This window comes from Perognathus longimembris, chromosome 4 (genome assembly GCF_023159225.1).
Source record: "Perognathus longimembris pacificus isolate PPM17 chromosome 4, ASM2315922v1, whole genome shotgun sequence".
Classification (NCBI taxonomy): Eukaryota; Metazoa; Chordata; class Mammalia; order Rodentia; family Heteromyidae; genus Perognathus; species Perognathus longimembris.
The window spans coordinates 19,259,168-19,282,011 of NC_063164.1; the positions used below are offsets into that span (position 1 = coordinate 19,259,168).

At 35.4% G+C, this 22,844-nt stretch overlaps 1 protein-coding gene across 1 annotated transcript in view; it reads right to left on the reverse strand.

Moving 5' to 3' along the window:
* The window catches only part of Spag16 (sperm associated antigen 16), a 696,006-nt gene that overhangs the window by 316,715 nt on the left and 356,447 nt on the right, over positions 1-22,844 (reverse strand). Inside the window, exon 13 of the mRNA XM_048345736.1 lies at positions 10,768-10,894. Coding sequence (XP_048201693.1) covers positions 10,768-10,894 — 127 coding nt within the window. The remainder of the gene's footprint in view (positions 1-10,767; positions 10,895-22,844) is intronic.

Sequence of the window (22,844 nt, forward strand, 5' to 3'; positions counted from 1 at the left end):
CAGTGTGCCATGGAGCCTTCAGCTCTTTGGTATTCATTCTGTATTTCATGCCTGCATTTGCTTATAACTATTGGCAAAATGATTCATTATAGAAAAAGTACCGGATTCACCACTTGTGAAATTATGCTAATATTTGCTGCATTTGTGAATGGAATATCAGTACCTCTACTGGTGCTTGAAGAACTTTGTTTCTGTAACACTAGACACAGGGATATCATTAAGGGCAAGGGAAAACACTAGGGCAGAAAGGGCCACTCTTCAGCTTTGTTTAATTCCTGTAGCAACATAACTATACCTTTTCTTTTTCCAACCAGCTATGCGAAACTTGATTAAAAGTTCTCTTCCTGGTTTGGCATGAGTTTCCTGAAAGCATACCTGGGACAAATATTTTAAAAGTTGTTTGTTGGGAGATGAACTTGAAATTACAGACAAAGCAGTAAGAATAGAAAAACAAGAGGAGCAAAAGTCAAAAAAGATGACTCTTGCAGGAAAATTCTGAGACTGGCATTTGTGCTTATGAAAGACTCCATGAAGAGCCATCTGAAACATGTGTCCTGATTGTTACACTGAGGACCAGGACATTTGTCCTTGGGGGCTCTAGATTGTGAGAGCTGGAATTTGAGACTACTAAACTGTGGTACTAGAGGAAAAGCCCTTAGGCAGGGAAACAGTGAGACAGAGATAAACCCTTGAAGTGGGAAGCTGATAATGGCTCTAGGAACTGTCCAGTCCAGCACTGCTGCAGATGAATTGGGGCCCAGGGACCAAGGTATTAACAGCATTTACTTTGGCAGCTGACACTGTAAATACATCATTTCTAAATGCAGTGTTTTTCACAGATGTGTGGAATGAAACCAACTTGAAAGGTTTAAGATACTGGCAGAAATCTTTGAAATTTGTATTGATTTTATATGGACCTCAAATTTCTAAGTATGGTACTAGAAACTTGGCACTTTTAAATGAAATAACAGATAAAATTTATAAATTGAAAAATAAGCATTTGAAATGTCAATATATGATTAACAAAAATAAATAGAATAAATGTGTTTACTCATCCATTTGTTGATGCTGTGAATAAAAGCATTAAATATGAGAGTGTCCATGTTTCTTACAGATCCTGATCATAATTCTTTTGGAACTATTCTAGAAGTGTAATTGCATATAAAATATATACACATTCATATAGATAGGTACATACATGTATATATGTGCATAATATATATTATATGCATATAGTATATATGCGTGTGTATATGTATGTGCATATACTGTATTCTTCAGCTGAAAAGTAAGGAAATCAGGCCATTCATGAAAAGTGGATGAAACTGGAATACATTATCCTGTAAAGCTCACAGAGGCAACAGTATAATTCCAATTGATGAGGAGATTAAAATAGTTCAACTCCCAGAAAGAGAAAATAGAATGGTAAGTTATAAGGCCTGGATGGAGAGGGGAAAATGGGTAATAGTCCAATGATTATATAACTTCAGTCATGAAAAATAAAGTAGTTACAGGAATTTACTACACATCAGGGTAGCTTAAGTCAATAGCACAGGATTGCACACCTAAAAATATGTGAAGACAGCAGCTCTCATCCTTAGTGTATTAACTTTAGAAAAAAAAAAGCACAAGGATTATTTGGAGGTGATGGTATATGTTCTTACAATGATTGTGTGGAGAAATATGTGTGTGTGTGTGTGTGTGTGTGTGTGTGTGTGTGTTCCAAGGTATCAAAATGAGTACATGAAACACATGAAATTTGCATGACAATAACACAAAGCATCAAAGGTTTGTTTTTTTTAATTGTTTTGTAACTCTGTAAACTGATTTCCTCTTTAAAGTCTAGATTAGTAGCAAATGGCTTAAAGTGACTTTTGAGAACAAAATTCTTGCCTCTCATATTCTAAGTTCTACTACAGTGTTTTTTTTCTCTCCACCTCCTTTTCATTTTTGCCTGTTAAAAGTACTTTTCCAACACACCTTCCTCTTAGCTATCATTATGATCCCAGCCATTTATCTCTTGCACAAATGGAGTAAAATTAGCACATGGATGATTCTGTTTCTACACCACCTTCCCCTTTCCTATCCAATAGGACAGGAAATCTCTCTGGTGTTTTCCTATATCACCCCATATAAAGTTCAGTCATCAAAATGACTTACAGATCTATGGGATTCTCCCCTCTCTTCCTCCCTACTAACATTTCCCTGGTTTCCTTTGAGGTTTTCTATTCTTCCCTTAACTCATCCACTCCAGTAACTTTGTGCTTGCTTAATAAACACACACCAGGCATACTGCTACCTTAGCATTCATTCCTGGATGTAGTGTTTTCTCTCTGGAATGTTCCTTCCTATGGTGGTCTGCCTTTGTTCAAATCCTAACACAGGGAGAATAAAAACATCCTTTTAACATAGCAAAATATTTTTCCTTACGAAAGTAAGAAATTGAACACAACCATGGTAGGATGCCAAAAACACTTGCTAAAAACACTGCCTTTAATTTCTAGTTTCATCAATTATAGCTAATCATTATAATTAACATGTAATGTTACAATGAATTCAGTGTTGTTTACTTTGAAATACAGCCAAACCATCATTTGAAGTTTTAATGGATTGATTATATAAAGGAATAAATAACAGTGACAAGATTATACCTAAGTAATTTCTATATGCTAAAATGAAATTAAGGGATTACAAGCAAGATGGGTCAAATAAACACTATCTTGACTGTTGAACTATAAATTAATGTGATGAATTAGAGGTGCTAAATTCTTGAAAGTGACAACAAGAGACAAAACAACAAGCAAAACAGTCTGCAATGAAACAGTTCAGTTTCATTAAGCATTACTGAACCCAACAAACAAAGAGACAGAACAGTTCAGGAACACACTTGTGTGGCTCACATTGTTTCCTAATCAGACAGGAAGAAAACAACTGACGCTTTTTGACTTCTAATCATCCTCCCAGTGCTAAACTACAGTTTACTTTTTATTTCCATCTTTTAAAAAATGTTGAACTTGACAATTATTAAATGTTATGATTCCCTAAACACGAGCAAGAGGTAACAAAACAAAACCTGGATTCAGATTCCATTCTATCTGACTTTAAACATATGTTTTCTGTATGTTCTATTGAAGACAGAAAGATAGTGTATAGGACAGCTAATACTTCTATATTAAAATTAATTTTGGTTTAAGGTCTCCTCAATGTTTTTATGTCCGAGTCAGATTATTCAATTCAAATAGGCTATAAATGTTTTTCCTAGAGAATATATATACATATATATGCATATATATGTATATATATATTCTGCCTCATCTAAAAAATGCAGATCTGCTGGGAAAATAGCTTAGTGGTAGAGTGCTTGCCTTGCATGCATGAAGCCCTGGGTTTGATTCCTCAGCACCACATAAAATAGAAAAAGCCAAAAGTGGCACTGCGGCGTAAGTGATAGAGTGCTATCCCTGAGCAAAAACGAAGCCAGGGACAGTGCTCAGTCCCTGAGTTCAAGCCCCAGGACTGCCAAATAAATAAATAAATAACATGCCGATCCATGCCTCTTGTCTGATTTTTAATACCATTTAAATCATCGATATCATTTCACTGGTAATCTTGATTAAAAAAAAAGAATAGAAGAAAATAAACTAAAATTATATAAAATTTAGATGAACTCTATGACATGTGAAAGAATTATATCTAAATCTTATTTTAAAAGTCTCAAAAAACTTACCTAGGCACAGGTTTCAGTTGTGACTACACAATGAATATGAATCTTCACTTGATTATTGAGATATATTTTTTAAATGTGCAAACCCAGGTGCAAAAATCTACCTATTAATTAGGGACTATGTTAGTATTTAAATTAACTATAAGAGAAAAGACAGAAATGATACCACTTGTTATTGTTGTGCAAAGTTTCATGTACAAGGCATGAGATATATTTCATATATATAGAAATTTATATAGAGAAATATAATAATTAGAGTTTAAAGACTTTAAACTTGGGGCTGGGGAGATAGCCTAGTGGCAAGAGTGCCTGCCTCGGATACACGAGGCCCTAGGTTCGATTCCCCAGCACCACATATACAGAAAACGGCCAGAAGCGGCGCTGTGGCTCAAGTGGCAGAGTGCTAGCCTAGAGCGGGAAGAAGCCAGGGACAGTGCTCAGGCCCTGAATCCAAGGCCCAGGACTGCCCCCCCCCAAAAAAAAATTAGAGTTTAAAGACTTTAAACTTTATGGCATATCACATCAAGTATATAGTAGTTTTGTTATAATTAAAATACTAGTTTTTGAGTTTTTAGAAAACAATGAGTTATTTAGATAAACTGCTTTTCTACAAAAAAACTTATAGTCTATAACATAAATGCACTCAAACCTAAACCCAACTTCAATTTTTAATAAGGTTAACGTAAGTTCTGAAAAACTTATGTAGTCTAGAACACATATGCAAGCCAATTTTTAAATGAATGTCTTAAGATGCAATGAAGGCTACCCAAATGCTACTTTTCTAAGAAAAGATATAAAGGATAGAGGTGACTGGTTTATGTTTAAAAAGAAAAATCAGAGCTTTACTTATATTGGTAATAATACTATCAAACTACTGCACAATGTTCATCTTACTTACAAATCAGTATAAGTTTTCTCTGAACAATTTCTGCTCTAGTTTTTTTTCCTTTTATATATATTTTTTTTCTTATTTATTGTCAAAGTGATGTACAGAGAAGTTACAGTTTCATATGTTAATCCTTGGTTTCATTTCTTGTACTATTTGTTACTTCTTCCCTCATTCCCCCCTCCCCCTCTTTCTTTCCCTCTCCCCCCATGAGTTGTTTAGTTGGTTTACACTAAAAGGTTTTGCAAGTATTGCTTTTGGAATTGTTTATGTTTTTATCCTTTATCTCTCAATTTTAATATTCCCTTTCACTTCCCTAGTTCTAATACCAGTATATACGGTATCCAGTGTACTCAGATGAGATACAGTGATAGTGTAGGTACAACCACAGGAAGGGGTACAAGAAGATCATCAATAATAGAAGCTACAGTTACACATAGCACGTTGAAAGTACTTAAAACAGTGATATAACAATCGTTTCCATAACATGGAGCTCATTTCACTTAGCATCATCTTATATGTTCATAAGGGCATAGCTATTGGGCTCTTGTGATCCTCTGCTGTGACTAGCCTAAACCTGTGCTAATTATTCCCTATGAGGGAGACCATAGAGTCCATGTTTCTTTGGGTCTGGCTCACTTCACTAAGTATAGTTTTTTCCAAGTCCTTCCATTTCCTTACGAATGGGGCAATGTCATTCTTTCTGACAGAGGCATAAAATTCCATTGTGTATATGTACCACATTTTCCTGATCCATTCGTCAACTGAGGGGCATCTGGATTGGTTCCATATTTTAGCTATGACAAATTGTGCTGCGATGAACATTGTTGTGCTGGTGGCTTTAGTGTGTTCTTGTTTGTGGTCTTTTGGGTAGATGCCCAAAAGTGGGGCTGCTGGGTCATAGGGGAGCTCTATATTTAGCCTTTTGAGGAATCTCCATACTGCTTTCCAGAGTGGCTGAACCAGTTTACATTCCCACCAACAATGAAGTAGGGTTCCCTTTTGGCCACATCCCCTCCAACATTTATTACTGTTAGTTTTCTTGATAAAGGACATTCTTACTGGGGTGAGGTAGAATCTCAATGCTGTTTTGATTTGCATAATAATGCAAGCACAATTATTTAGAAAAGAGGAGCCTTGCAGAATCTAGTGAAAAAAGACATTTAGGAAAAAAGAGGAGAGAGAAAAGGAATGAAATCAATAATAAAACAATAATAATTTAAAAAGAGAAAGATTAAACTATTGTGTTGTCACATAAGGGAAAGAAAAAATAGCTGGAAAAACCTCATGGGATGTATGTACTACAACTATCACAGCACATAAGTCAAGTGACCATTTTTCCAAAATAGGGTAAGTAGTGTGGCTTCATCATGGAGAAGCAAAATTGCATAAGCTATAGATTTCATTAAAATTTAGTTAGTGCCAATTTGTGGTATGTTTTGGAATCAATGTAAATTAAAAGGAAAAATAAAGGAAGAAAATCTTAGGCTAAAAATGTTAGACAAACATGCCACAAGGTTTTAAATTTAAAAAAAAAAACCATAGAAAAACATTGTATTCCTTCCCCCCTTCCTTCCCTTTCATGCGCCACCTCCCTCCTTCCTCTTCCTCTCATTTTCTTCAACATTGATTGTGATAACTGTTGTGAAAGTAGAGAATAAATCTCAGAACAATATCAGTAAGAAGACTGCTACACAGTGGTATGACAGTTGCTTATGAACATACCTGGAATAACTGAATTCTAATCACTCTTCTGAACACTTCACACTGTAAGACATTTAATGAATGGCCCATTTTTTGATGTTCTTGTATCACCTTCCTGTGGTTGTATCTACACTATCTCTGTAATCTTATCTGAGTATATTGGAAACCGACTTTACTGGTATTAGAACTAGGAAATCGAAAGGGAATACCAAAATCGAGAGACACAGGGTAAAAAAAAAGACAAACAACTCCAAAAGCAATACTTGCAAAACTGTTTGGTGTAAGTGAACTGAACACCTCATGGGGGGAAAGGGAAAGGGGGAGGGGGGGAGTGAGGGACGAGGTAACAAACAGTACAAGAAATGTATCCAATGCCCAACGTATGAGACTGTAACCTCTCTGTACATCAGTTTGATAATAAAAATTTGAAAAAAAAAAAAAAAAGAACTGCTCCTATCCACTCACTGCAAATGAGAAAACTGAGGTGGCAATACTTGATGCTAATTATACAAGGCCATACTTCCTATAAATTGCAGAGTTTAGGTTTGCATGCAGACCCAGTGGCTGCATGCTACTACTTGCCTATGTCATGTGATGTAAATACAAATAACACAATTTATCTATCTTTTTGGGGTTAAAGAGAAACCCAAGGCTGAAGTTTATAGAAGCATAATAAATATGCTTATTTTTCTTTCAAATATATCTGCTTATATCACATCACTAAAGCCATTAGTCATTACACAGTATGTTAGCAATTTGGTGAGACTTGTCTTGTGGTGGGAAAAATAATGGCTCATTCATCAAACTCAACATTTTAAGTACGTTACAAGGAATTAATTAGCAAAGTTTTCCAAGTAGAATAAAGTTTTCTCACTTGCCTGTAGAACAACCTCTCTCTAAGGAATAAAAAATTTGGGGGATAAGCCTTCAACAATAACACAAAAGGATCAGTAACAAGGGGGGAAATTATGCTTACTTTAAACAGTAAAGAGGATGTTTTTACAAAACAAAGGTCATTGTACAGATTGGATAATTACATGTAATTTGGATTTCCTGTTTAAACAGTCTGAAGTAGCTGTCATGTACCAAAAGCACAGTACTATTTTAGGTAATGTTTATGAAATAATGAAGATCTTTAAATCAAGATTTCTGAAATCTAGTGCATCATATAAAAAGTGCAACATATAAAAAGCATGCAGTGATGGTTAATTTTATGCAAACTATTCTTTTGAGGAGTAGACAAATGTCCATAATGAAATAAGGAATACCAAGAAAAGGTTTCCTGCTCCCACCAATTTCATGGTTACTTTTTTAACAAAGCACATTACAGAGAGTTAGCTTTTAACAAGAATATGCTTACCAGTAGGCTATAAGCAGATTTTTGAAAATAATGATATAGTTAATCACTTCATCAAAATAAAGGTGACATTTTAATAGTGAACAAAATGTTATCATTTTTAAAGTAACTTTTGCCATAGAACATTTGATAATACATTTGATGGTATTTCCTTGACAAACCTATGTAAAGGCAGTAACCTTTAAAAAGTCTTGGGTCTATATCCTCCTATAGACAGAATTTCCTACCTGGTTTGAAAATATTCAAAAAATTCTCATTATTTTACAAGACCAATATTTTATCCAAGATACCATTTAGTAATTGGTAGATATGTTCAACAGTGCAGCCAACTGACAGATAGAGACCGTGATTCAGTTTTTTTTTTCCTCTTTGGGAGTTTCATATCTTTCCAAGATATCAATTTTCTGAAGCTCTAGTAGCTAGCTGCATAGATCTGACTAAGTCATTATTTGTAATCATTAAGTGAGGACTTTAAAAATATAGGCAATCATCTTTTCACAATATTAGTGTTACATTTTGGGGGAACCAATCAAAATCAGAGGTCACAAAACAGCAGAATAAAGCTGGTGTGCCATTGGCTAGTGCCTAAAATACTAGTCACTTAGGAAGCTGATATCTTAGAATCACAATTGAAAGCCAATCAGGGGCAGAAATTCATTGAGACTTTTATATGCAGTTAAACACCAAAAAGTTGGTAGTTGATTAGTAAATTAGGTGGTATCATGCTAGCCCTGAACATCAAAGCTCCCGGACAATGCCCAGGCCATCAGTTTAAAGCCTAGGACCAGGCACAAAATAAAACACAAAAACAGCAGCATAAACTTTTTAACACTGCTAATTATAACCTCTTTCATCTTTTCCATTCAGATACCTGTGTACATTGTTACATGTGTAAAATAATAATTGAGTAGCAATTATTGAAAAAAAATCCAAACGATTTAGTGAGACTGATGGACAGGTTGGTGATAGGAGGCAATAGAGTGGCCAAGGGCCACAAAGGCGACAGACAGACTGAGGTGGACCAGGCAACTTGTTTTCTGTTACTGCTGTCCAGCTAGCTCAACATGTTAATTTATTTACCTCACTGAGTCTCAGTTTTCTCGATACTGAAATAAAGTTAGTAACAGGAACCACTTGATTAGACTCCAATAAGCATTATGCAGATGTTATCGGCAAAGAGATGGTATATATCTACTCGGTAAGTGCCAACTATATTGGTAGCTTTGCTACAAAAAAAACCAACTCTGTAGTTATATCGAACATAGAGAAGTTACTAAATTGCTTCCATATTTTCTATTGTTATTATACTGGTTCCTTAAAAATTTACGTGTTCCATGATGATAGGATTCTTTCACAGTCATTTCTGTACCATCTAAGAGGTTGTACCTGGCATTTAGCTCTCTAATAGTTATCACTAAATAGAATAGAAATGAGAAAGAAAAGAAAAGCTACAGAGCAATCATTAAAGCTTAGCAGGATTCAGTATTTGCAACTGAAATTGTGTGTGTGTGTGTGTGTGTGTGTGTGTGTGTGTATGGTGTGTGTATATTTGCAGATAGTCTAAGCAGCAGGTGTCACCACTAAAGGCCATACAAGGCATGAACTTCTCTGTGTCTGATTCATTGCAAGAGATAAAAAAATGGGTAAAAGGTCAGCAACTCGGAGCATGGCCATCAGCTGCAATGACGCACAGAAGAATTACTCATCCCATTCGCATTCAGTGTTCCTTTGTCTGGTGAATTTAATTTTCTACAAACAAAAAGAACAACAACAACAACAAAATAACCCTTAAAAATTCTTAGTATTTTCACTAGGCCTGTGAATGTGGCACGATCTCAATATATTTATTTTAAAAAGCTTTCCAAAATAGTCGTGTACTTTGGGATTTTTATGATGTTTTGGAGGCGTGCATTTTCATTCATTAAATTTACTATATGAAATATTTTCTGACAGTAGAACAATCTTATTCTTCAATTTTAATAAAACAGTTTTACGGATTCCTAACTTTGAAGAAGGGGAAAAAAACCTGCAGCCCTATAAAACAGAGCAATTTCATGAGTTTCCAAACTTCAACTTCTTTTATAGCCTCCACTTGGTAATTATAGAGATTTATAGCCCTCTCCTCATCCCCCACAAAACGCAGAGCTGAACTGTCTTGTTGACTTAGGTCTGACTTAGAGCTCTCCATATTCATTATCTTTGATAATAAGCTGTTAGATTAAGTTAATGATTTAGCCTACTATATTTGAGAGTGAGAGAAAGAAGTATAAAGTTAAATTATGAGAACATAATCTACTGGTCATTTTCATGTGTCATCAAAAATATTTGGGGGGGGGGTCTCACAATAGTAATTGATCACTTGATGCTGACAGAGGTACTGATACTGCTTTACTAAGAGAAGGAAATCATCAGTCTTCCATTAGGTCCAGATCTTCAGCCTGAGAATTCCTCACAATAAATCAACATATTCTAAACATTATAAGGAGGAACAATAGCATAGATGTTGCTGATGTGACAGGTGAAGTAATGTTACACATTCTAGTACATTATACAGCTGGTAGTACTAACAGGAGAGAAGGTCTTCATTGATAAATACTTTTATGTACATAAGACAGATATAAGAAAGACAAGTTTCCTTGGAGAGAATGGTTTTCCTCCCAAGCATCACTGCTTCAGATTTTCAAACACGAAAGTAAACAAAATACATGTTTTCTAAGAATACGTAGTTTTGGCATGAGGGAAAGAAGAGAAGAGAGGAGAGGAGAGGAGAGGTGATGAGAAAAAAGAGGAAAGAAGCGGAGCATACAGGAGAGGTGGGAGAGGGAGGGAGTGACTTCATCTTTGATATTTCCTTTGAAATTTCCTGCATCAGCAGTTTCTATCTACATAAATATTGGCGAGTTAATGCCTGATAAACTAATTACATTATTTTTGTCCTTCTGTGTTAGCATTTAAAAAGCTAGATAGCTACAGTGCATAAGTTAAATTTCATATTTAGGAGTTTCAACCCTACATTCCCTTAAAAATGTTTTCAGTTGTATTTGAGAGAAGTAAGGATAATCAAAATCTGGAAAAAAGAAAGGATGATTTGTTTACCGTGCGTGCATCCCATATAGACAAGGTCTTGTCTGCAGAGCCAGTGAGAAGTGTGTTGGAAAAAGGGAAGAACTCAATGCTGTTCACGGAATCCGTGTGTCCGTACAAGGTATACCTGCATCTTGCGCTGGAAGGAGAGAAGAGGTATGTTAAAGTTGTAGAAGATAGGATCCAAATGTTTCTTTTGCTTAAACAATGCTAGTAATGTAAGAATCTGTGATATAATTTTAAATTAAAAAAATCTATATTTACCATGTGTTCAAAGCACTTTAAGGAATTACAAGCATAAAACTGAGTAAGACTAAATTCTATTCAGTTTATAGAATTGGCTTGAAAGGTCTTCTTTATAGAGTTTATATATAACAAGAAATTACTATATAAAATAGTCTCCAACTTATACAGATGTATGTTAAGAAAATAAAATGCTATAGTAGTTAGAAAGACCAAGTAACCTTTTAAAGATTTTTATTTAGTTTTGGTTGGTACTGAGGATTGTTATCAAACGACAAATATCTATTATTAGAGTTTTTTTTTCTTTGTTTTCTCTCAGCTTTTTTTTTTTTGGCCAGTCCTGGGCCTTGGACTCAGGGCCTGAGCACTGTCCCTGGCTTCTTCCCGCTCAAGGCTAGCACTCTGCCACTTGAGCCACAGCGCCGCTTCTGGCCGTTTTCTGTATATGTAGTGCTGGGGAATCGAATCTAGGGCCTAGTGTATCTGAGGCAGGCACTCTTGCCACTATGTTATATCCCCACCCCCGTTCTCTCAGCTTTGATTGTATGTTTGATTCACCTGAGACACACTTAGAAAATGTTCATATCTAGTCTCAAGCTTCAGCTACTGCACTCCAATTCATTTGGGAAAGCCCAGTCACTGATGTATATTATGCTTCTCCTGGTTTTTGTGATTTGCCTGTAGGGCTAAGAATCCAAACCAGTGTTTTTCAAAGAGTTTTTACCCAGACTAGCATTATCAGCCACCACTTGGGAAGCATGTCTGAAATGCAGATTCTCATCATCATCTCAAACCTATTGAATCAGAAACTTTGGAGCGAGGCCCAACAATCTGTCTGAGCAGACACTCCATGGGATTCCTATGTATGCTCAAGTTTGAGAGCCACTGATCTAAACCACTGACTGAGAAGGAAAGAAAACTGAAGCTTTGTCTTTTCTCACGTTAAAAAGGGGCCAAGTCTTACAACTGTCGACACCTGAAGCAGAATGACATTTTCTATGTTACCTTTGTTTTTAAATAACATTACTTAAAAGTCAGATGTTAAAATAAAGGGTAGAAGCAAGACAATTCACTGCTAGTGTGAGAGTACTTAGTTAATTACTGTCTGTGTAGTACCTCCTTAGCTTGAGCCTTGCCCTAGCAATAGTGTGGTATATTGGGAAAACTCCTAGGGCAGAGGCAGACTGGATGTCAGTCCTATCTTTGACAAGAACCAGCAAGAAAGGAAGAAAGTCCTTTAATCTTAGTGTCATTGTTTCTTGCATAAATAAAATTAATATAATGAGCTCAGATTTCCAGTACAGCTCCAAAATTCTGAGATTTTTTAAGCATTATGGTGAAAAGTAGTCAACTGGAACATGACAGCAATGAAATATTAGGAAAAAACTTTACCCTACTTATGTTTTGGCATTTTTGAGAAGAAAAGATATTAAGACACACACACACACACACACACACACACATACACACACACTCGCATTCACGTTATTCTGTAACAATCTATATATCAAGAACTATGGTTTTCATATATATATAATGAGAAAATACCTTCATTAATAAAGACTTTTACATTAATTTATTTACCTCAGCATTTTTGAGAAAGGATGGTAATTAAAGTTGACAAGGTGTCAAAGTACACCCACAAGTTATAGTGTATGGGTTAACTTCTTATTTTTGTGGATAAATGGTATTTGAAGATATCATTTGCACATTGTTTATTGCTGTTTCAGAGAAAGAACTTCAGAGAATAAACTCTGTATCTGAAGTCTTTTGAATTATGATCCATATGGATCATAAGCTAAAATATTAAGCATATGACTCTGTAAGAAATATAGGATAGTTTTTCTCTGATCTATACCAATATATTTGAATATTGACAGAAATACTTGGATTTTAACTTATATTTAATTTTTAGAGAAGTACCAAAACCTACTGAATAACTTATTTTCTTTTTAAATAATCTTTTCTAAAAAGCTTTATTTATAGACTTCTAATAATCCTACAAAAGCATATACACAAAATATTTGTTTAGAAGTTTATATTCAAAGTCCACTATCTTAAAACACTTCTTTATATATTATAGTACTTCCAGCTATATCTTTATCGAGAAACAAGAAGAGGTAAAGAGAAAAGAGGAAAAGACAGAAGCAGAAACAGAGAAATTGACACGTTATTTATCTCAATGGGTACCTATGGCTCATGGCTGCAGTCCTAGCTACTCAGGAGGCTGAGAGCTGAGGATTGCAGTTTAAAGACAGCCTGGGCAGGAAAGCCTGTAAGACTCATCTCCAATTAACCACCAGAAAACAGGAAGTGGTGCTATGGCTCAAGTGGTATTTTGTTAGCCTTGAGCTGAAGAACTCAGGGACATTGCCCAGGCAATGTCCAGTTCAAGTTCCACGACTGAGAAAAACAAAACAAAACAAAAGTGTATACTACTTATCTCTTGATCTTTCTCTGTTTTTCATCTGCATCTCTTGCTTTACAAAATCATAACAAACTGTTTCTTGTCATTTTAATGTTCCATTGGTTAAAGGAAACAATTTAAGGTCTAACCATTTTGTAGTGTCTTTAAAATTATATAACTTTATCCAAGTTCTTATTATGATAGTTTAGGTGATTTACTGTGTGCTTTGTGGTCTTCATTTGTATTTCATTTACATTATTTGCTAAAGATTAATGGCACATAATTACTGAGAAAATTCACTGGCAGAAGGTAGAAAGGATGATAATCTTTAACATCTATTTAGATGTACTGTCTTTGAAAAATTTTCTCCACTGTGTTTCAGGCTTGATTTCTAAAGTTTTTCTGGCCTGTATTTTTGTGCTTTGAAATACAGATTGATCTTAGTGCAAATATCTTGAGCCACAGGTGCTATATTAATTGTAAATGTTCTTTGCTTCTGAATATAATCAAATCCACCTGGTCAATGTCAGCCTCCCTTACCTGTTTTATCTAACAATAAAAATGATTTCCTAGTCCTTCCATTTCCTTATGAATGGGGCAATGTCGTTCTTTGTTATAGAGTCATAAAATTCCATTATTTATATTTACCACATTTTCCTGATCCATTCGTCTACTGAGGGGCATCTGGATTGGTTCCATATTCTAACTATGACAAATTCTGCTGCAATGAACATTGTTGTGCTGGTGGCTTTAGTGTGTTCTTGTTTGTGGTCTTTTGGGTAGATGCCCAAAAGTGGGGATGCTGGGTCATAGGGGAGCTCTATGTTTAGCCTTCTGAGGAATCTCCATACCACTTAGACTTGGAAAAAATTATACTAAGTGAAGTGAGCCAGACCAAAAGAAACATGGACTCTATGGTCTCCCTCATAGGGAATAATTAGCACAGATTTAGGCTAGTCACAGCAGCGAATCACAAGAGCCCAATAGCTATGCCCCTATGAATGCATAAGATAATGCTAAGTGAAATGAGCTCCATGTTATGGAAACAAGTGATATATCACTGTTGTAATTACTTTCAACATGCCATGTGAAACCGTAGCTTCTATTGTTGATGATCCTCTTGTATCCCCTTCCTGTGATTGTACCTGCACTATCACTGTATCTTATCTGAGTACATTGGAAACTGTATATACTAGTATTAGAACTAGGAAAGTGAAAGGGAATACCAAAATCGAGAGACACAGAATAAAAAGGCAAACTACTACAAAAGCAATCCTTGCAAAACTGTTTGGTGTAAACCAACTGAACAACTCATGGGGGTAGAGGGGAAGGGGAAGGGGGAGGGAGGAATGAGGGGGGAGGTAGCAAACAGTACAAGAAATGTATCCAATGCCTAACGTATGAAGCGGTTACCTCTCTGTACATCACTTTGACAATAAATAAGAAAAAAATAAAAATAAATGAATACCATTTTCAAACATCAAAAAAATGATTTCCTGGGATTCAGTCCTCCAAAGTGATACAATGCTCAGTGGTATAATTCTCTTCATGCAATAAGAATTTGTAAAATTTATGTACAACCACCTAAGGTACAATCTGGAACTGAACTTAGGCATAGCACAGGGTTATACTGCTAAAGAGAAGGGAAGAAGTGTGTCTTCTTTGACCTCCTTGAATCCCTGGTAGACCATACACAAGCTGAAATCTCTTTTGACTAAAAGGGCAGTGAGAACATTCTGGGCAGCTGAGTTATTTGGAATTGGTGGTTCAGGGTGAGCCTGGAATGACAGTGGCTTGTATAAAGATTTTTTCCATGAGTTGCTTCCAAGAGTCTATATGCTATGCCCATAGAATAAGATTTCAGAAGGTATAGCAGAGATTTCCTGCTCTACCATGGAGACCAAAACATGGCACCAATGATTGAGCACTGCTGGAAGATGCTGTAGTGTAATCCTAACCTAAGTAGAGAGACCTCTCCCACTACCTCAGGGCTCACAGTAGAGATTTTTAAAAAAATTCTACTACATGAGTAAGAGTCTGGTTCATTAAGTAAATTAGACTTTCCTTGTTGAAATATAAAGCCAAGGGAGAAAAGGTGAAAATAATCTTAATATATGTACACTGCTTACTACCTTAGTTGGGAAAACAACCTGAAATCATTTCTCAGATTTTGCCACTCACAACATCTAGCCTACGTTAAAACTTTGCCATAAATTATAGAAAGATAATTGATGTTAAATGTAGAAAACACACAAATAGTATTAAAGACAGACTCCTGAATCAATTATTGGAAATCAAAGACTTACCACCCATTATAACCATGCTCAAGAACTTAAAGGAACAGAAGGATGGGTGTACAAACAGAGTGTCAGAAGATAAATTAAAATCCTTTAGAAACAGCAGTGGGAGAGGGAATTTAATGCTGCTTCTCTGTACAGTTAAAAAACATTTATAGTATGGGGAATATATGGGAAATAAAAATTTCCCTAAATGAGAAAATTATCAGACTAAGTATTGCAGGAATAAAAGCATTCATAGAATTCAATAGAAAACAATTTGAAATGATTAAATTTGAAGCACAAAGAAGAAAGATTAAAAATCATATATCGTTTCAATCATTAATGGAATTATCATACAGTGTAACATATACCAACTGTATAGACCAACTGGGATTACAGATACAATGGAAAAGACATTGCATCTATGCATTAAGATGGCTAAGGAAATTCATTGTGAACCATCAACAATAAAGGTCCGTGAATGAGGAAAGAAAATGGAAGGAGTCAGGCTGGAAAAAATAATATCTCCATGTGTGCAATGCCACAGTATAACCCCACTGTGCAGTTAATATCTATTTAAATAATAAATGACCAAAATCAAAGTTTTATTTAGGGGTGGATAGCAGAATGTAGTCATAGTTGGAGGGCAAATGAAGAGCGCGAAGGAGGGGGAATTTCATATACATTTATGAAAAGAGAATGATGAAATATGCTAAAATTGCTTTTATGAACATAGAGAATGAAGGATAGTTATAGAGGGGGTGAATGTGATCAATGTACATTGCATTAATTTATGGAACACTTCCATATAATGGATACAAACGTTTAAAAAGATTAGGCTGTGTCAGAAGCTAGAATTGCTATTTGGGTATAGTTGTAATGAAAAGGAAGCAGAAAACAAACTACAGACATTCAAGATGTGAGGCCATGTGACAAGAGAAAGTGAAATCGAAACCAAGAAGTTATTAACTGCTGATGATTTCCCATTCCCTGAATCTCCTAAAATATTTTAGAATCTTATAGTATACTTTCTGTAGTTCAAAACAAAAACAACCATAATGAGATAAGAATACAAACTAAAACTTTCACTAGGTCCAGGTTCTGGTAGCTCATGGCTATAATCCTAGCTATTCAGAAGGCTAAGATCTAAGGACTGTGGTTCAGGGTCAGCCCTGGCTGGAAAATCCATGAGATTTTCATCCCCAACCTACCATCAGAAAGCTAGAAATGAGCAATGGCTCAATTCCTAGAGCATTAGGTTTGAGCAACAATACATCAGGGACAGTGCTCAGTCTCTGAGTTCAAGTCCCAGGATAATCACAAATACACAAAAGAATTACTGGATAAACAAATATCACGATTGAAGACTGGGAGGATATAAAATTTCATGATATGGAACAGAAATGAATAAAAATATTGAACAATTATATATAGTTGAATCTTTCAGTGGAAATATTTTATGTATGTAATTGAGTTTTTAGCAGGTATAGAGAAAAAAAGCAGAAAATAGGGGCAAAAATATTTTTGAAAGAATAATAGCTGAAATATTCCACAAAAGAATATCAAAGTACTAATATTTTTTAATCAAAAAAATCCTGGTAGGATCAGTCACAGACAAATGCACCTAAACATATCATATGCAAACTGTCAAAGCAAAACATAAAAAGAAAATCTTGGAGCAGTCACAGATAAAAGAAATAACATGTCCAGGGAACAATGCTAGAAATGACAACTGGCTTCTCACCACACATAATGGAAGTAGAATCATGTTTTTAAGGGTGGAAAATTCAATATTCACCTAAAAGTCCCTTTAATCATGAGGATAAAAAAGTTTTCAGATCAATAACTTGACAAAATTCATCCCTCGCTGATCTTTCCTGAAAGAGATACTGAAAAGGAGTGATTCAGAATGGATGAAAATGTTACCAGGTGGAAACAAATGTACATAGAAAAGAACAAAATTCCCCAGTGATGGATGTGTTAAGAAGTAAAATATATGGGGCTAGGGATATGGCCTAGTGGCAAGAGTGCTTGCCTCGTATACATGAGGCCCTGGGTTCAATTCCCCAGCACCACATATACAGAAAATGGCCAGAAGTGGCACTGTGGCTCAAGTGGCAGAGTGCTAGCCTTGAGCAAGAAGAAGCCAGGGACAGTGCTCAGGCCCTGAGTCCAAGGCCCAGGACTGGCCAAAAAAAAAAAAAAATTAAAATATACCTTTTTCTTAATTTTTATAAGAAGATTACTGAAAAAATTGAAGTTTTTGAAAGATACATTAAGGATGAAGACTTGAAACACAAAATTGCAAAACCACAAAATATGGGGTTCTAAATAAATTTTTCTTTTTAATGTAATGACAATTAGATGAAGTTACTATCAACTCATCGCATTATGGTTTAAAGTAGTAAACCATTTGTTACTTTAGCAATATGCTTTAATCTTAAAACGTTTAACCAAAGAATCCAGAAACCGAGCATACATATTAATAACTCATTCATATAATTTGTAAGTGCATTCACTCCATGTTTACAAAATCTGAAGCAGAATTTACTATGAGAACTGGGTTTTTGGGCTTTTGTGGAAAGCCTAGATAAAGCTATATGAAAATATGCACTGGTTAAAGAGATCTTCTAAGTCATTACTTGTTTCATTGCTTTTTACAATTGCCATAATTCATTTAATTTAAAACTTAGTGGGCTGGGAATATGGCCTAGTGGCAAGAGTGCTTGCCTCGTATACATGAGGCCCTGGGTTCGATTCCCCAGCACCACATATACAAAAAATGGCCAGAAGTGGCGCTCTGGCTCAAGTGGCAGAGTGCTAGCCTTGACCAAGAAGAAGCCAGGGACAGTGCTCAGGCCCTGAGTCCAAGGCCCAGGACTGGCAAAAAAAAAAAAAAAAAAAACTTAATGGGTTTATTTCATAGTATGCACACACAGAGAAATATACACATATATTATATATACTAAATGATTAAACATACTTTGTTAGAATGCTTTTTCATTCTATCTCCACTTTTCTGATATCTGGGATATAGTAGATAGTTTGTAATATTTGTATCTGTGATATATTAGCAATGTTATTATAATTTTTCTCTTGTTTTACAATATATAGCTGTTGGATTATCTTGTATTTAATTGAAAAATGAAAAATGTCACCCCAGTAATCATTATCACTGTTCAACCACTCTCTGAAACACCGTGTGCATATTCTTCAAAAAATTAAACAAAATACTTCCCTATGATACAGCAATTCCACTCCTAGGTATTTACCCAAAAGATTACAAACCAGAATACCGAAAGGACACCATCACAAACCTTTTTATTACAGCTCACAATCATTGCACAGGCCCTTCAAAGGACAAATGGATTGAGCAAATATGGTATACAATATGGTACGCCTGGAGTTTTACTCAACTTTTAGAAAAAAAATGATGTTGTACCACCTGTAAAGAAATGATAAGAATGGGAAAGAAATTATGTTAAGTGAAGTCAGGTACAGAGAGACAAAGGTTTAATGTTTTCCCTTATATGTGGAAGCTAGATTTCACTTGTAAACTTGTAAGTAAATACATTGATTGGTGCAAGTGTATACAAATGTAGTCACTGAAATATGAAAGATGCAATAGAAAATTCAAATAGTGTAATACATTAGTAAAGCAAAGTCAAGATTTAGAAAAGTTAAAGAAAGAGGACCAGATACTCAAAAGGGTGGAATGGGACCAAGGACAAATAGGTAGATGAATGAAGAGGATAAATGTGGGAGAATGTAGTCAAGAAACCAATGTATACGCTGTAAAACTAGGAGAAAAGGAAAGGGTGAGTAGGGGAGGGAGGGATGAGAATGTTGAAGGAAGTGGCACTGATCAAAATACATTGTTTCAAAAACTCCTTTGTTAAAGGGCAATTACTTTGTGCATCTAATTAAATATAATAATAAAAAGGTCCACAGGATATATTGAAAATATAATGGAAAGAAGATATAAGCCATAAGATATCTGAGTGCAAAAGAAACATAACAAATAGCAGCATCTCCAGAGCAATAATGTGATAATTGCAAAAGTTTGAGTTGATACTGAAATAGAATTTCACATGTAACTAAGAGAAGCATTGCTAGATGTCAATGGTTCGTCAGTGGTCATTTTTAAAATATAAGCAAATCTGAATATGATTTTCATAATTTTTAATTGAGGCATTCCAACTGGTAAAGATTTATACTCTCCGCTTTAAAAGCTTTGGCATATTGGATTTGGTATTAAGTCTAATATTCTTTTTGCAAACTTTACTAGTGTTTTGAGGTTAATGCAAAATATTAAAACATATATGCTTAGCCACAGAACACATATGCTAAGGACATCTATCTATCTATCTGTCTATCTATCTATCTATCTATCTGTATATATCCTTACATATACGTTAAATACACTAATTTGAAAACATCGTCCCTGTGCTTAATTGGAATCCAGTCCAATTATGGAGATATTTTATTATTCAAGCTTGGCATAATATTGGGATACATTCTACAATGACATGTTATAGAAATCAGGTCCAAAACACAACAGAAAAGCTAGGTCCCCGTATAGCTTAAGGGAATACAAAACTGCTCAAAGAGGAGGAGGGAAGGGATCTACTCATGAGTCAGTAGCTTAAGTAGTGGGGCATGCTGGGAAGACAGGCCTCCAGAGCAGGCTTTTGAGAGATGAATGAGCTGCCACAAGGAAGGTCCATTCAGAATTCCATTGCAAGGTGAAAATAGACTGGAGTGATGGAGCATGACAGCACCAGACAGCACCAGACAGCACCACCAAAGACAAAAATCATTTGTACATTCCCATCATAAATGTAAATGATGACACCTGATGTAATTTTCTGTTTCCCTGTCTACTACTTTCCTATTATCTTGTATGAAGACACTAGTTCACAAACAATAGCTCTTTTTAAGAAACTTACCTTGTGTTTTTTCTTTCTTTTTTTTTTTTTTCCAATTTGTATTGTCAAACTGATGTACAGAGAGGTTACAGATTCATACGTTAGGCATTGGATACATTTCTTGTACTGTTTGTTACCTCCTCCCTCATTCTTTCCTTCCCCTCCCCCTGTTCCTCTCCCACCATGAGTTGTTCAGCTGGTTTACACCAGTTTTGCAAGTATTGCTTTTGTAGTCGTTTGTCTTTTTATCCTGTGTCTCTCGATTTTGGTATTCCCTTTCACTTTCCTAGTTGTGATACCAGTATACACGGTTTCCAATGTACTCAGTGATAGTGCAGGTACAACCACAGGAGGGGGATACAAGAGGATCATCAACAATAGAAGCTACATTTCACATGACATGTCGAAAGTAATTACAACAGTGATATAACAGTCATTTCCATAACATGGAGTTCATTTCACTTAGTATCATCTTATGTGTTCATAAGAGCATAGCTATTAGGCTCTTGTGATCCTCAGCGGTGACTAGCCTAAACCTGTGCTAATTTTTCCCTATGAGGGAGACCACAGAGTCCATGTTTCTTGGGTCTGGCTCACTTCACTCTTGTTTTCCATCTTCACTCCCTTGATTTAATATATTATTTTAGTCAATGAAGGACGACTATTCCTCTCAACCTTATACTTGTTCTCCATGAAGAACAAGGTTTTCATGCTTCTAAGCCAGATATATTTTATTTAAAATGTAATATATATGCATATATAAATATATGCTAACTCTAAGAAGGCAGAGGTATTATAAATAAAAATTTTACATTTGTTTTAATACAATTAATTCAGTTCTGTATGTGAATGACAGCTCCAAAACCTGAGGATTGTGTTAAAATGTAGGCCAACAAGATGTGGTTAATGAAATGATAGCACAATGATAGAAAGAGAACCAAGAAGGTATTGTTTAAGAGTGAATGGGAGTTTACAATAAAGTACAATTGAACTTTAAAAAACAAATAAAATGAATGAGTAGTTTACAACCATCATTCCTAGGAGTACTTTCTCTCACTTCAAGTACCTGTAATTCTGTGGCAAAGACACAACTTCCTTTTGTTTTAAGTTTTATTTATTTTTCTCATTTCTTTATTGTTAAAGTGATGTACAGAGGGGTTACAACAGTTTCATATGTAAGGCAGTACATACATTTCTTATTCAACTTATCACCGCCTATATTCAATAACTTTTGTCTTTTCTTTTTGTCTATCATGGGGCTTGAATTCAGGGTCTGGATGCTGTCCTTGAGCTCTTTTGCTCAAGGCTAGTGGTCTACCATTTTGTGCCATACAGCTCCACTTCTAGTTTTCTGATGGGTAATGGCGGAGATAAGAGGCTCACAGACATTTCTGCCCAGGCTGTCGGTGAGCTGTGATCCTCAGACCTGAGCGTCCTAATTAGCTAGAACTGCAGGCATGAGCCACCAGCAACAGGTTTTTCAATAACTCTTTGAACTGAGTACAGCAACCATACATTTCAAATTTTCCTGCCAATCCTAAATTTGTGTAATTATATTGTTTTAACACTTATAATGCATCAGATATTAGGTCTTGAGTCTTATTTAATTTCCATATCTTAGAATTAATCTCATGCATAGTGCACAAATTACATTAAGAGCTTTGTTAGAATTTATCCATTAGGTCTTTGTTTTAGTGTTGTATTTTTTCACCAGTGTTCCTATGGATATGATTGTGTGTAATATTCTGCTACAGTAGTTTAATGTATCTACTGTAGTATAATTTGTATGTATATATTGGTGATAATTTTCTCCTAGTCTTTCTGTAGAAGCTAGGAAATAAGCTTGGAAATCCCTTGCTGGTGTTGTGTTGAATTGAGAGAAAGCAGAATCTTACTTAGACTCAAAGTGTTTCTGATCTTTTGTAAAACTCTAATCACATTCATGTTATGTTAAGGTAGAGGGAAAGGGAGGCTGCTATGAGGCTTCTAAGGACAAAGAGGAAGAGTGAGGAGGGCAATCCCATTAATGCAACCAGACTGCAATATGCTTGCCAGGCTGTGAGAAGAAAACAATATAGTACCACTCTGTTGCATTACCTGAAGAATATAGTCAGCTCTCAGAGGGACCAGCCACATGGTCCATCTGAAAGGCTGGGTCCCAGGACTAGCATACACATTTTCCAAAGATGTAGTGAGTAGCTATCTGAAGTAACTAATGATTTAATTAATGAA